The sequence below is a fragment of the Poecilia formosa genome, unplaced genomic scaffold (assembly GCF_000485575.1).
Source record: "Poecilia formosa unplaced genomic scaffold, Poecilia_formosa-5.1.2 Scaffold542, whole genome shotgun sequence".
Classification (NCBI taxonomy): domain Eukaryota; kingdom Metazoa; phylum Chordata; class Actinopteri; order Cyprinodontiformes; family Poeciliidae; genus Poecilia; species Poecilia formosa.
This window is the reverse complement of record NW_006800481.1, coordinates 146,353-161,531: the sequence shown is the minus strand read 5'-3', so window position 1 is coordinate 161,531 and position 15,179 is coordinate 146,353. Positions and strand designations below refer to the sequence as shown.

The 15,179-nt window shown below is 35.2% G+C and overlaps 2 protein-coding genes across 4 annotated transcripts in view; both read right to left on the bottom strand.

Annotated features, from left to right (window-relative positions):
• Positions 1-5,313, bottom strand: part of LOC103129392 (G1/S-specific cyclin-D2-like) — a 62,097-nt gene extending 56,784 nt beyond the window's left edge. The window contains exon 1 of one of the 3 annotated variants that reach the window (XM_016665030.1): positions 5,152-5,313. The gene's annotated coding sequence lies outside the window, so the exon portion shown is untranslated. The remainder of the gene's footprint in view (positions 1-5,151) is intronic. The other 2 variants (XM_016665031.1, XM_007540469.2) reach the window with 2 other exon arrangements.
• A 3,250-nt stretch (positions 5,314-8,563) lies between these two features.
• The window catches only part of LOC103129390 (ras association domain-containing protein 1-like), a 52,052-nt gene continuing 45,436 nt past the window's right edge, over positions 8,564-15,179 (bottom strand). The window contains exons 3-7 of the mRNA XM_007540459.2: positions 14,918-15,025; positions 12,842-13,015; positions 11,494-11,581; positions 9,753-9,868; positions 8,564-8,906 (exon numbers count right to left, since the gene is read on the bottom strand). Of these exons, the coding sequence (XP_007540521.1) occupies positions 8,757-8,906; positions 9,753-9,868; positions 11,494-11,581; positions 12,842-13,015; positions 14,918-15,025 (636 nt within the window). The 3' untranslated portion in view covers positions 8,564-8,756. The remainder of the gene's footprint in view (positions 8,907-9,752; positions 9,869-11,493; positions 11,582-12,841; positions 13,016-14,917; positions 15,026-15,179) is intronic.

Here is a 15,179-nt window from a genome sequence, read left to right as displayed (position 1 = left end):
TATTTTAAGTGTACGAAGATGTATGCACAAGAAACTAAACCAACAATAATTAAGATTTTCTGTTTTTGAAGTGATAGAGATTACAAATAATTGATTCAAAATCCAAAAAGAGGAAAAATCAACCCACTGCAGACTGAAATCCAGTCTACTTTTAAAATTATTCATACCATCTGAACTTCTTGATTAATTGTGTTGGAAAAAATCTAAATAAAGCTAATGTGCTTCCTCAATTTTCAACTTAACTCTACAAGATTCCTTTGTAACTCCAAGACACTGATAGCTAGTTAGAGGCCAATTTAGATAATCAATAAATGACGTGATGCATGTCATGAATGAACCTACACAGCAGAAAATGAAAGAGTCTCATTAGTTCCACTTTGAGGCGCTGAATTAAACATCAACAGTTCCCAACAAAAGCATTCGTTTACGGGAATTGGAGGGTTTCTCTGCATGCATAGTATCAATAGAAAGAATCAGTATTTGTGTATTTTTGTTGTTGAATGAGGCGGAGCTAATTTAAAGTATAAACAGAAGGTGAGTGATAATCAGCATTTGGAAAAGCTGGATTTTTTTTTATCATCCTGATCTAAATGTTTGCACCTGCTGGGAGTGTTTAATGTACACAGTACGTCCATCTGATATGTTGTCATATAAATAATTAAAAAGTTTAAATCCACAACTGCCACATTATGGTTCATCCAGATGAAATGCTTCCTGTTTGAAAGGAATTAGCAAAAAAAAAAAAAAAACTTTAAGTAATTGTGATGTGTAAAAGTTTAAATTCTTATTTCTTAATATTTCCCAAATTTCAAAGTTTCCTTGGATGCTTTTTCATCCATTTGACACCCCAATAATATTAATACTATTATGAATATTTAATGTAGAAAAAATATCTAATATTCTCATAGCCATTTTTAAGAAACTGGAACTCAACTGGGATTTTTTTCTTTTTAAATCCAAGGCATGAAAATTAAAGTTGTTGCCATTGACAAGCAAACACACCTTACATGAAAATTGTTTTTTGACTAAAAATCTGAAGTGTTAAAGTGGTAAGGACCTCTAAGAATGTGTTACTGATTGAATATTTGGGTATTGAAGTATTTTATAAGAAAAATAAAGAATTTTCCAGCAGTATTTGGGAAGTTGATATTTTTTCTTATTCAGTGCAAATACATAGCAGACCTTATAGATTTTTTTTTTTGTGCAGGGTAATTCCAAATTATTTGTCGATTTTTTTGCATAGGGCATACATGAAATATTTGAAAGAAAAGATAAAATATTTGTGTACATAATTATGTCAAAGTCATGTGGCTTATAAAATCCGGAGATGATTAGCTACTGGACAGAAAGGGAAAGAAAAAGGAAAGATCCAAAGAAAACTTAAAAATGTCAAACTAAAGCTGGACGATACGGCAGGAAAACTTATCACGATATAAGCGGTTCACATCAGTTGATATCGATAATTATTGATTAGTATTTAATTTTAAATTTCGCCGTTTTTTTATTTTTAAGCAGTTGTGAGACACAGTGGCAAAACATTAAACTGCTGCTGCGCAAGTTACTTGACAGGCTGTTGCTAGGTAACCAAAGAGTGAATGAGTGAGTGAGTTGCTAGGTAACCGAAGAGTAAGTGAGTGAGTTGCTAAGTAACCGAAGAATGAGTGAGTTAGTTGATGCCACAAACCTTTAGCTAGCTGTGAGAAGTCAGTGGCTAAATTCTTTCCTCTGCCTAAATCTCCCAGAATGCTGTGCGGTTCTGGATCGGAGTTCAGTGAATGTTCCAAATACTGAGTTTTCCATCACACAGTTTATTTACCGATCTTGATCACGTGTCTATCTTAATTTATACTGTAATTGATTTATTATCCAGCACTAAAAAGATACCTCAAGAAAACTTGAAAAACTGTTGATCAAAACCACTTTTACAGACTCCATTTAACTCAGGCTTCATGAATGCAACCCTCAAAGAAATGAGGAATGACGGAAGACTTTTTCACTCTGACAGATTACAAGACAGCGCAGAAAACTGTTTGCAGCACGTCGGTCATATGCGGTGGTCGGATGGTTTCCAGACTTAGATGAACAGCGAAGATCTGAAGCCAGAAACACTTTTGAAAACAGCTGACTCAGATCAAGAAACATCTCTTGCAGGCTGAAATGAGAAGATACCTCCAATCTGAGCAACACAGCATAGAGATGACTAAGCGTGGGGCCTGCTGCCTCTGGCACTGTGCAGACATGTTCCACTCTGCAGCACACAGAAACCATTTCACACGGTCCCCAGACTCTTGGCTAAGCAAGTGGGAAACTTCAGCAGCTCTGTAGAGAGCATTTATACTCTGTGGTTGACTGTGTACACTTGCTGCCTGGTGATACATCAGCAAATGTATGAAACATTAAAGCATTTCAGGACTAATGAGTTTTTCCTCAAACAGCAGTTTACAAAAAAGGAGGAATAAAACGAACAAAAATCAGATTTTTTTTGTGGATTGTTCTCAGAAGATAAATGCAACAGCAGCATAGAAAAGGAAGTGAGTCCATTTGCTGGTATTCCCCTCAAATATCTGAGCTAAGCTTTCTCTTCAAACCCACCCCCAGTGTGAGTGTGTTCACAGTGTGTGGTCTGAAGGGAAAACTTTCCATGCTTTGAGGTATTATCGCCATCTCCTGGTCTCGGTCACAAACTGCACCCGCTGTTTACATTTCTGCTCATTTTTAGTCACAGAAATATCAAACAAAACACAACAGATGACGTTCAGATTGGAAATTAGAAATATATGTCACGACAGACGTGATCAATACCAATAGATAATAGAAAATTAAATAATTTCACTGAATTTTGATGCAGAACCGCACAGCATTCTGGGGGATGTAGGCAGAGTAAATATTTTAGTCCAGGTGTGTTCAAAGTGCGGTCCATGGGCCATTTGCAGCCCTTGGAATAATCCAACATGGCCCCCAATTGAGGTTTAATAATGGTACAAATTTGAACTACAACACAAAATATGTTTTCTTTTATGAGCCACATATTTTCAGTAAAATATGGGTGTTTGTTTTAAGTCAACAATTCCTTAATATTGATGTAGTTGTACGTAAAATAATCTGGCATTAGAACAAGACACCTTAATGGGAATAAAAAGTTAAAACAAGCTCTTATTTTTGTCTTTTTAATGTTTCTTGTAAGTTAGCTTTGTTTTATTTCAAGTGTACTAAGATATTTGCACTAGAAAATAGTGCAAATAAAAAATTGTATTGTGTTAGGCTACAATGCAAAGTGCCTTTGTATTGTAGCCAACACACAAACAAAGAAACACTCAAAAAGTAAAAAATAAAATAAACTTGCTTTTACTTACCTTTCAGTACTTAAATCAAGTAATGCCATTTAAACATGCAGCATTTCCAAAAACCAAAGCAGAAATCACAATAACAAAAAAATTGCAATCAAATTACCTGCCATTTTTAACTAGACAAAATATGGCCACTTGGTTCTGACAACTTGTTTGCAAAAAGTTTGGAAACCCCCGCATAACCAGATGTGGGGGGTTTCCAACACATCTGGCTATGTGTTGGAATTAACAGTTGGAATTAACAGGTTGTTGCTAGGTAACCAAAGAGTGAGTTGCTAGGTAACCAAAGAGCGAGTGAGTTAGTTGAGTAACTGGTGCAGCAGCAGTTTAAAGTTTTGATCTCATGCCTTTTAACTGCTTGAACTTAAAAAAAAAACAATGGCATGACGTGAAAACTGTAGATAAAACAAGAAATGAATATCAAATAAAACAGAGATAACGCCACAAATTAAGTTTAAAATATTATTCCTAAATTCTTATGATTCTTAGAGGAATGAAGTACACTAAAACTGAAATGTGTGTTTAGAAACACACATACACACATGCAGACATGATAGAGGAGGTAGATTTCCTCTGTTTAAGGTTCAAAAGTTTAACGGCAAGAAACACGCCGACTGTTAGACTTTAATCTTGACCAAGGAGAAGACAATAAGGCTTTGTCTAAAGATCTAAAGCGGTTTCTGTCAAACAACAGAGGATAAAAGCTCCATGATGTCAGTGGGAATCAAGCTTTTAGGGCATTAAATGTTTTTAGTCAGATCTCAACTTTAACTCTAAAAGCAACTCTAAAAGTAGTCAAATAAAATGCAAGTCATGCAATATCTTGTTTTAGATGTGCATCTGTTTTTTTTTTTTTAAATAAGTGTTTTTCCGAAAGAGACTGCTCTAAATAAAAGTCAGATTTTCAAATTTTTAGACAGAAGAATGAAACGGCTATAATCACAGCATTGATAATGTAAATTTTTAGCTTTTCAACGGGCAGGGATGCTAAAAATGTCGTTTATTACACATTTTAAGTGCAGGATGGAAATATAAAAAGGTAGCCAAAAATCTAATCTCCATTTTGTCCGCTTTTTATGTTAAAGCTAGCGTGAGCATTAGCACAATATATTTTGTGAGATGAAGCACAAAATAATAAAAATGATCAGTTTAGGATTTTTACTATTTGGTTACAGTTTTATGTAAAAATACAACTGAACCTAAATCTCAAGTTTATTGTTTCCGTTTAAGCTAATGCTTACAGCTAACTGTACACGATAGCATTAGCAACAGATCCACTCTTGATAGGACGGAAGTAGCAAAACAATAAAAGTCTTAAGGAAAAAGAAAATTAGAGCCAAAAAAACTGACAATTTCAGAATTCTTACTTTTTTCTCATTACTTTAATCTCAAAATGTTGATATTTTTATGTCATTAGTAATCTCAGAATTCTGACTTTAATCTTAAAATTGTCAAAATTGATAACATTATGGCTTTTTTTGGAGGCCCTAATCTTCTTCCGTACATTGATTGCTAAATAAAATTACCTCTAGCACTTAAAATACTTATAAAACACAAACTAAACTCAATAAATTGACCTGATGTAATCCTGAAGTATTGTTAGGTGAAAATACTTCAACTGGTGGATTCAACCACTGCGTGTCATTTTTATTTTAGCTTACTTAAAACACTAAAACTCTGTTTAAACCAAACCAGCTAGCTTTTAGCTTAGCAAGCTACCAGGACAAATTTATGATTTAACATTCTGTAAACTTCTTCAAATTTGAGGGTTTGGAAGTGTCCAAGTTACAAACAAACGTCTTACCTTTATCTTTGGCTTTCTTTCGTCTTCTTCCGTTTCTCTGCCCCACTAAAATAACTTAATTTAATCCCATAATCACCGTTCGCCATACCTGTCAGCGGAAGTCAGCCTGCGTCACAGTAAAGTGCAAGGATTTTAATTTAAATATCCCATAAAAACATCAGCAACATCTTAACATTATGGCTTATTTTATTCTTTCATCCTAAATGTATTTCATAAAGATGGGATTTTTTTTTATCTTCAGATGAGGCTAAGCATTTAACTGTATCGCCCTCTAGTGGCTGAAGGAGTACCATGCATTTGCAGAAGTTGAAAATATTTATTTGCACTCAAATACATTCTAAATTAAGCATATAGTATTTTCAATATAACACGAACAAGTACTCCTTGATTATATATATATATATATATATAATGGAAAATTAAGGTTAATGGCGCATAACTGACCGCTAGATGGAGGCATAGTGCTGCAATGCATCTACTGGACTCGTACATGTACTAAAAAGGATTAGGGTTAAATTAACATTTTGTAGACTCCCTCCTTTTGAATTATGTGTTTTTAACAAATTTCACTTGTAATATGAGGAGAAAATATAACTTTGGAGGTTTGGTTTCGTGTTTTCACTAATTTTTGATGAAGTAGTTAGGAAATTGAGTGATAAATGGTAACAGCTTGAAAAAAATTATAAGAAACACAAAAAACCCAATAAATTTAAATTTTTTTATTCCATGCAGACTTTCACATCATTTTCAATTGAAGAATATGGAGGCAAAAAAGGGGCAAAAATACCACTTTGTCTTGACAAGAAATAGTATTTTAGAACCTATTTATCTTTCAAAACTGCTAATTAGAAAAACTTAGAAAGTAATGACCGATTTATGCATTTATTTTCCCTCTAGATCAGGGGTGTCCAAAGTCGGTCCTCGAGGGCCGGCATCCTGCACGTTTTAGTTCTCTGCCCTGGTGAAGTAACAACCTTTTCGTCTTGTCAATGTTCCTTCTAGGCCTTCTAACGAGCCATCATTTAATCCAGGTGTGTTAAACTAGGGAGAGAACTAAAACATGCAGGATGCCGGCCCTCGAGGACCGACTTTGGGCACCCCTGCTCTAGATGATGTTTTAACTGGTAAAAACAACTATTTCTCTGATTCACTTTCACAATTATTCAGTTACAGAAAAGATTCAAATTCCTAAAGCCCCTTTCTCCTTCCATAAACTAAACCCAGTGTTTGATATAAGAATAAATCAGGGTTAATTTACCCTTTAAATAAAACTCTAAATGTTATAAATCGTTCCCTGAATTGGGAAGAGGCCTCTGGTATCATTTTGCTCCTGGCAACAACACAAAAATATCTTTGGTTATAACAAAAAAGACAAAAAACAGCAGAAAGAATAAATCTATCAGATGAGCAATGCATGTTTGACACAGATTTAAGAAAATAGTTGCGGTAAATGGCCGCCAGAGGGCGTCATTGTACAGCATTCCCTGCAGCACCATCAGCGTGACGTCATTCAGCATCAGCAGAGAAAAAACATCAGCTATCATAAATCCTTATGATTGTCTTCATACTCCTTTAAAGACTGATTGTGTGTGTGTGTGTTTTTTTTTAATAAATTCAAACAAAAAGCTCCCAAAAGTGGATAATTCTTACAATAAAACATCTCGGTAAAACTTTTCGCACCTTCTTTTTCTTAGGATTGTTTTTCCCATCCTCACTTCCTGTTTCTCTCTGGAGTATCTCAGCTTGATAAAAGGAGGTCAAAGCTGGACATTTCAACTTGACATTTACCACAACCTTATGTTTTCTTCCTTGTAAACATTTCATATTTCGTTCCTACTTCCTCAAACTCACTCAGTCGACTTCCAGAAACTATTTGCATCTTTTTCCTGCACAAACTAGATTTTCCTAATATCACTGAAAAATATTTCTACTAAATCTAACTTGATAAGAATATAACATTTTCTGCTAAAATATCTTTACAATCAGTACCCCGTGCTTAGATTTAGCTGTACCAGTTTGGAGGCCCATTCCTGTCAGTGCAAAGAAATAAAATGGCATATTTACTGTAAATAAAGTTTACGACTTTAAATGTTAAAATAATAAAAATGAACCTCAATTATGTCATAATTATGAGTTTCCAGCTGTAAAACTCAATATTATAACTAAAGCTCGCAATTTTTACTTTATATCCTATAATTATGTTAAAAGTGAAGATTATAATCAACACTTAACCATATTTGATGTCATAATTTTGTGACAAAACATCAAAAGTAGGAATCTGAAAGTTAAAATTAAGACTTAACCACTCACAATTTGCACAAAGCACACAATATTTTGCTTTGCAAAGGCAGCAATGTGCTTCCATATGTTTGAAGCGTCTGGTTATGGAGACCAAAATGTGCCAAAATCAATGTTAAAAAAAACTGACTCAATTACATTTCATAAGGTTTCAAATATGAACCCGTAATGTATCACTAATATTTCAAAATCTAAAACTATAAGCGGTAAGTATAACAAGTCAAAGAAGTGATAAGGTTCTGAGCAAAACATACTTATATTCCATAACTTTTCAGTTTGTTTTCTAAAAAAAATATGCTAAAAATAAATAGAAAAACAATGATTTCTCCTTAAACAAAATATTTAATAATCATTGATAGTGATGACTTATCTTAATATTACAGCTAACTAAATTATATACGAAAATTAATGTTTTTAAGAAGTGGTCAGACTCTACCGTCATGCCGAAATTCAAAGAAAAAGACAAAAATGACAAACATAATATTATACTAAAAAAAAACAAATGTAACAAAAAAAATTCAAATATTTTATATTAACATGTGGATCTTGTATTTTTTTATTTCTTTAAAAATAATAAAACATAAAAGCAATTTAAGATATTTAATATAAACCACTTCTTTAGGTAAAATAAATATATAAGTTTTTTGAGTTTGGCACATCTGGGACTCCATACTTTTTGTAAAAAGCTACTTTTTCTGTAGAAATACTTCTCCATTTCCAACTACATCCCTACATCCAGTTTACCCTTCTCATTTCTCAGTTTTTGTTTAATTACACGCATCTGATTCACTCATCAGCTAGTAAAAGCCCTGATAAACTATTCTCTGTCTGTGTCAAAAACACGTCTGTCTCCTCCTCGAAACGAAACAAAATAAGACTCGCTTTTTTAAAAAAAAAGGAGAAAAAAAATAAAGCTTTGCCCATATAAATTAAGAAAAAATATTTACAAACCTTTAAGACAAAGGCATTAAATTAAAAAAAAATACAGCCTCAAGTCTTTCACTAGTTAAAAAAAGTGAAAGAAACAAAAAGGAATCAAGATAAATTATGTGACAGCAGAAGAAAAAAGAACGAGGGATGGTTGAGAGGAAATAATGTGGCACGTGAATGGATCTTTGGCGAGTGAAGGAAGTCTAAAAGTTCATTTATTTTCTTATTTGTTCTTCATGTCTTTTATCCAAACCATCCCTCCGTCCAGGTGCTGCTTCCTTCCGTGTTCACAGCCGTCCCTCCACCAACACGTTCACCTCCGAGGAGATTAACAACAGAAAAACAACGTCCGTTTGGTTTGTAGGAGGGCGAATCCTCTACGAAGGCGATCCGACCGCCATCATGGCCTCCTGCAGTCTCTGGCGGCAGACCTCATAGCGGCGAATTATCGCCTCCTTCTGCTCCTGCTCTTCTTTGTCAAGTATCCGGAGAAAGTTTCGCAGCTCTGGGATGGAGAAGGCGTCCCACTAGAGAGGAAAATACAGACGTTTATGTTTCTAACGCTGCAAAGACTCAAAGTGTTTCAAAGTGATTTTATGTGATGGACAACAACAAAGACGTGGAGAACTAAGAAAAAGGAAGGTTATGAAAATCTGAAAAGTGTAGCGTACACGTTTTTTAAAGGTGACCTATTGTTCTTACTTGAACAGGTCAGGATAGGTCTATGGGCGATACAAAAATTTTTTTGTACATTATTCTTAGATGATGAGATTTTACTCTGCTCAGTTCTGCCGTTTTAGGGCGTCTTGTCACTTTAAATCATAATAAGCTACTTCTGGCCACGCCCCCCCAAACGCAACGTTTATACCCGCACGTAAAACTGGCTGCAGAAAACCGTACATCTTTGAAAAGCAGAAGTAGAGCCTCCTGCACAACCAGCAATCATACAGAAAGTGGTTTCTGATAACTCTTCCAGCAGGCATTGTACAGCCACCAGGAGAAAACCAGCTGACCAAACATGCTGGAGTTCAGCTTGGCTTGCTAGGTAACAGGCTGAGCTTGCCTGGGGTTGCTACGTAACAATGAAGTGCCCATGGAATGCGACTTAACAAATGTGAGGTTTTTGAAATGGCTTATTTTCCAGACACCAAAGAACATCAACTTTTTGCCCTCTACAAAAGCTAGAATATATATTTTTTAAGCGCTGGGGTTGTTTTTAGAAGCAGTTGACACCCAAATAGAAATATAAAAAACCCTAACAGGTCCCTTTTAAGGTTGAAATGAAAGAAAAACAGGAAAGAACACAGAAGACGACTGGGAAGAACAGGAAAACAAAGTGGGAACAGATTTGGGAAGAGTCCAGCTGGTCGCACCATAACTTCTCCGGTCTGTTGTTCTCTCAGAACGAAGCTGAGCGTGTCGAGGTCGGGTCCGGCCACCAGGCGAAGGAACAGCGGCTTCTCAACGTCCGCCAGCTTGCACACATACACTGCAACACACATCGGGGGGGTAAACATCAACACACATCCATACAGGTGCTGCGGTATAAACACACCTGGATGGGTGTGGCACTTTAACAACCACCAACTCTATGAGAAAACGGGGACAAAGTTCAACATCCAGCTGAAATGTTGAAACCCTGAATCATTCCTGTTTGCTAATTCCTAAAACAATTGGTTAATTTCTTGGAATTCAGAAGCTTAAATACAGCAAAATGACATTTAAAGGTTGTTTTTAAAAAACGTGATGATGTAATTTCTTTTAAAGCTTCTGATTCACAACATCAGGGTTAATTGGAGCCACGCCTCCGGATTTATTTAATGGCAGAACTTCAAACATAATGCCTCATTGTGTGACATCTTGGGAAAACAAACAGAAATAAACCAAGATATTAGACATCAGTTCTGGCTCAAGTAAAATTTACATCTTACAGATGCCTAAAGGTGCCACACTGCAAAAACAAAAAAATCTTAAAATTATGTTTCCCTAGTTTCTACTGCAAATATCTTAGATTAGTTGAAATAAGACAAAACAAGCTTACAAGTAACATTTAAGCAAGATATATGACCTTAATTTAAGTAAATAATTCCTTAATTTTGATGAAAAAGTTCTAGTTTCATCTGCAGATTATTTGGGTTAGAACAACACTTTTCCCCATGTTGAAAGTAAAATAATCCTCCAAAGGAACTAGTACTTTTTATATCAATATTAAGGTACTCTTTCCGTAAAACAAGCTTTTATTTCCTTTTGAAAAGTTACTTTTAAGTTAGTTTTGTCTTGTTTTAAGTGTACTGAGATATTTGCACTAGAAGCTAGAAAAATACTTGGTAGGATATGGTGTTTTTACAGTGTATTTTGATTTGTTCAATTAAAAAAAGCTGGGTTACCCGACCCAGTTACACCGATTCTGTCAGGAGGAATGGATCAAAATTACATAAAATTATTGAGAGATGATGGTAGAAGGGAATTCAAAACGTTTAACTCAATTCATAGTTTAAAAATTATCCTAAAATAGAAATTTAGCTTGATTTGACACCAGACAGTGAGGGAAAATATAGATTAAGCAAACACTGACAACCAATGTATAAAAATTCAAAACATTCCTTCCTAAAACATTCTTCCATCTCATGCCCACAACTCAGTAAAAATTTTTACTTTCTAATTAAAAGTCAAATTGAAGCCTTTAAATTTTACATGCATATCTGTCTAGACACGGCCTTTAATTAGCAGACACGGCTTCACTCCCGTAATTATTGTAAACCAAACCAGGAGTGGCATAAAAGAAACTCCACAAATGCTTATAAATATTCTACTGATAAATAACTTTGAAGATAAACATCTGAAAGCTCATATTGGAGGTTTGTGGGTGATAAAGTGTCTCCTCAGTCTGAGCTGTTAACTAGACTCAAACAGAGGTGAAATCCTACACCGTGTGTGTGTGTGTGTGTTTGTGTGTGTATTCCTGGGTATCCCTGGTGTGTTGTCGTAGTTGAGTGAACCCTGTGGTATTCAACTCGAGGGCGAGGCCTCCACACATCACAGCTCAAGCATCTGATACTGCGCCCGGCATGATCGGCATGAAACTGCATCTGCGAAACGGTGAGGAAGACTCACCCTGCTCGTCTCTACGGCAACGCTTGTAAAGCGCGTACTTGGCCGGGTTGTCTGCCACCGTGAACTTGTTCAGCAGCGCCATGATCACCTGAACGCACAAACACAAAACGTTACTCAAACACTTTACTAAACTACAACGATTTTACAACTTTAGGTGAAATTGTGGATTTATTTTGGGAAACCCTCCTAAATATTTTCCATCTTAAAATGCACCAGACTCAACTGTCCAGATTTTACTAGCTTAATATATTAAAATATATAAATATATGCAACATATTAAGTCAAGGGGGCTTAAACAGTTACACGCCACACTTTTCAGATTTTTATTTCCTATAAAGAGTATTAAAATATTTTTTTCAATTCATAATTATTCGCCGCGTTGCGTTAGAGCTGAAACAATTAATCGTGATTAATCAATTATTGACATAATTGTGAATTAATTTAGTAATTGATTAATTGCTAAAAGACTCAAAAAAGGCAATTTGCTGAAATAATTGCTGCTCTGAGTGTGTTAAGTGAAAACTTTACAAAAACTATATACATTTTGCATTTAAAATAAAAAATGAATCCTTTATCTCTACATATGTTTTACCCAAAACTCCTCAAGTTATGTAATTTTAGCTTCACTTGGTTCAAATTCACTAAAGGAAAGGGTTAGGGTTAGGATTAGGGTTTTTATAATGTTTATAAAAAGATAAACATTTTATGCCTGTTGCATTTCAGGCATAAAATGTTTATCTTCTTATTTAAAAAGAGAATTTAATTATTTGTTTATTAGTCTCTTAATATATTTCTAGAACTGCACAAAAAGGTTTAAGAGATTATGTAAAGAAAATTGAAGAATATGTTAATTTTTAATCAGTTTAATCAATTAATCGTCAGCATAATCGATTATTTAAAAAATTCATTTTGCATATAAAATAAGGAAAAGTCTTAGTCTGTAAATACGTTTTACCAAAAACTCAAGTGTTTTTTTAGCTTTACTTGGTTTAAATAACTGTAAAAAATTCCTATTAATGCACCTTTTGATATAAAATTATTAATTGGTGATTCAGAAACTTCCCAAGTGAACAGCCCTACAGTTTATTAGTATTAAATTTATTCTTGAATTGTGGTTAGAAGGCCGCAAGAAATCAGTCCAGGAGCCACAAATGGCCCCCAGACCTTAACTTGAGCACCGAATTATCAGATCTATAGAGTTTGGAGTTTAGAGTTTTGCTGCCTTTCATTTGGACTAAACTTTCTGTTTTGTCTCTCTGACCTTGACTTCACCTCATGTGTCATCAGATCCTCATTAATTTTCCCAGGTGGCTGTGAGCTGAAAAGTGCATCTGTGTGCATTCCCCACCTGCTTGACCGTGTTTTCGGAGCTGATGTGGAGAGTGTTGATGACTCCTCGCGGTAGATAGAAAGCCTCCCCCATCGTGGCTCCTCCCGCTGCCCTCTGACCTCCGCGCACCGTCACCGGCCGCCTCAGATCCATCATGACCTTGACGAAACCAGTGAACACACCAGTAGGGTTCTGAAAGACGGACAGTTACAACGTCAGCTCAAAGCTGCAGGCGCGAGTCTCGGGGGTTTGCCATCCAAGACAAAACAGGAGTAGAGATAAAAATCAGAAAAAAAGAGCAAAGACAAAATAAGGTGTGGCAGCAAACCGCTCTGGTGTCGGTGAATATTTTGTTACGGGAGTGGAAAGAATCCGGTCCGAGTCGTTTATTTTAGCCTCAACATTTCCAGGAAGCAAGGAGCTCAAACCGTGAGGATCTGCCGGTTTTCTGTCCAAATCATTAGAAATGGGGCTGCAACTAATAATTATTCTAATAACCAATAATTATATTGTTTGTTCTGACGATTAATCGGATAAAAATAATAAGCAAATTCAGCAAATTTTCATTTAACCTCAAACTTTTTTTAAAATATAATATTAAAATACTTCAAAAAAGTCAGATAAATAAACTAATTTTTTTTTTAATAAGAAAAACATTTTATTGCCTAAAATTCAACAATGTGGCATTCTTTCAGTGATTTCTATTGGTTAAAACATTTACAGACAAAGGCGTTGATATCTTAAATGCAAAGCGTACATTTTGTACAGTTTTGTCTCAGTTACTGCTCTGAATATTTCTGGGATTTTGAGTCTGTATACTGCAGTTAATGATAATCAATTGGTAAATTGGTTACTTATTATTTCAATAATCGATTAATCACAATTAATCCAATTAATGCTTTCAGCCGTAGTTAGAAAAAAATGCAAATCACTGCACTTCCACTGAAAAAAAATCTGAAAACAACTTTTATAGTCTTTTTATTCCATGCAGCTACAATATTTAATCTGAAATCCAAATGTTTTACTTCACAGAAGCCTGAGGCAAAACTCCTTATAAAAGTTTAGCACCACCATTTTAGCAGTGAACTTCAAACACATCTGTCAGTGCCAAGGGAAACACTGTAGGGGAGAACAATAGCAGGAATAACATCACGGTCTGATGTGAGTGTTCGGGAATGCAGGGAGCAGGAGGGAACCGGCCTTAACACTGAAATACCAGCAACAACCTGGAACCTCGAGTGTGAACTGTTGTAACCTCCTGCACAATCCACATCTGCTGAATCAAAACACAGCGCCGTTTAGCAGCAGAATTAAAAGTTTTCAGCACTAATTCAACTCCTTGAACAGGTTGGGATCAATCTATGGCCCATATAAAACATGTTCATTACAATTTTTACAGAAAATCGTTCTTAGATAATGAGATTTTGAACGATAAAACGCTCGTCTTATCCAGCACCCATGAAACCAACTGACCAAACATGCTTGTGTTCCACTGGCGTTGCTAGGTAACAGGCTGGGCTTGGCTGGGGTTGCTAGGTAACAGCACAATTCCTATGGAATGTGACATTACTTTTGAGAGTTTTTGAAACGTTTCATTTTCCAGACACCAAAAAACATTAACTTGTTGCTAAAATACAGCTAGGTGGTTTTTTTTTATCATTTTGGCTGATTTTAGAAGCAGCCGAGACCCAAATGGAAGAAAAAATTCAAAATGCCTCTCATGAAAACCTTTCTATATTTTTGGAGTGCTGGTTATTTATTTTACATCAGCTGTTATATTCCTAAAGTTGTTGTTTTTTCATGTTTGATCAAGCTTGAGAAGCTATTGGTGTATTTAAGTATGCTACAAAGGTGAAGAGTTATTAAAAAATAATTGTAATTTAGTACATTATGTCTGTGTTTTTTAAAAAAAGAAATGTTTTAAGTAAATTTAGAACTGTTTTTCTTTATTGAACTGGTACATGGTGCATCCCTGCTATTTTTAATACACAAAGACAAAGGGCAGCTTTAACTCTCTTCACACAGGATAACATGTTAAGATAAAATGAGAAACATTCTTCATGTTTAGCGTCATACGGTACGGTATCCACTCACCAGCGTCATTTTAAGGTAGTCTCTGGTCAGAGAGTTGTACTGGTCAATTTTCTGCTGGATTTCCTCCCTGCTGAACTCCGTCCGTACTTCTCGTTCCTTCTCCACATCCTTCAAGAGACGGGAAATAAAACGAAAACGTGAGCCGCCAAGTGTAGAAATATACCAAATCAATCCATTCAGACAACAATAACAAGGCACATGGACAACTCAATACGAGTCATTTGAGTTTTTCTTGCATTAGAGGCAACATGTGAAAGGCCTT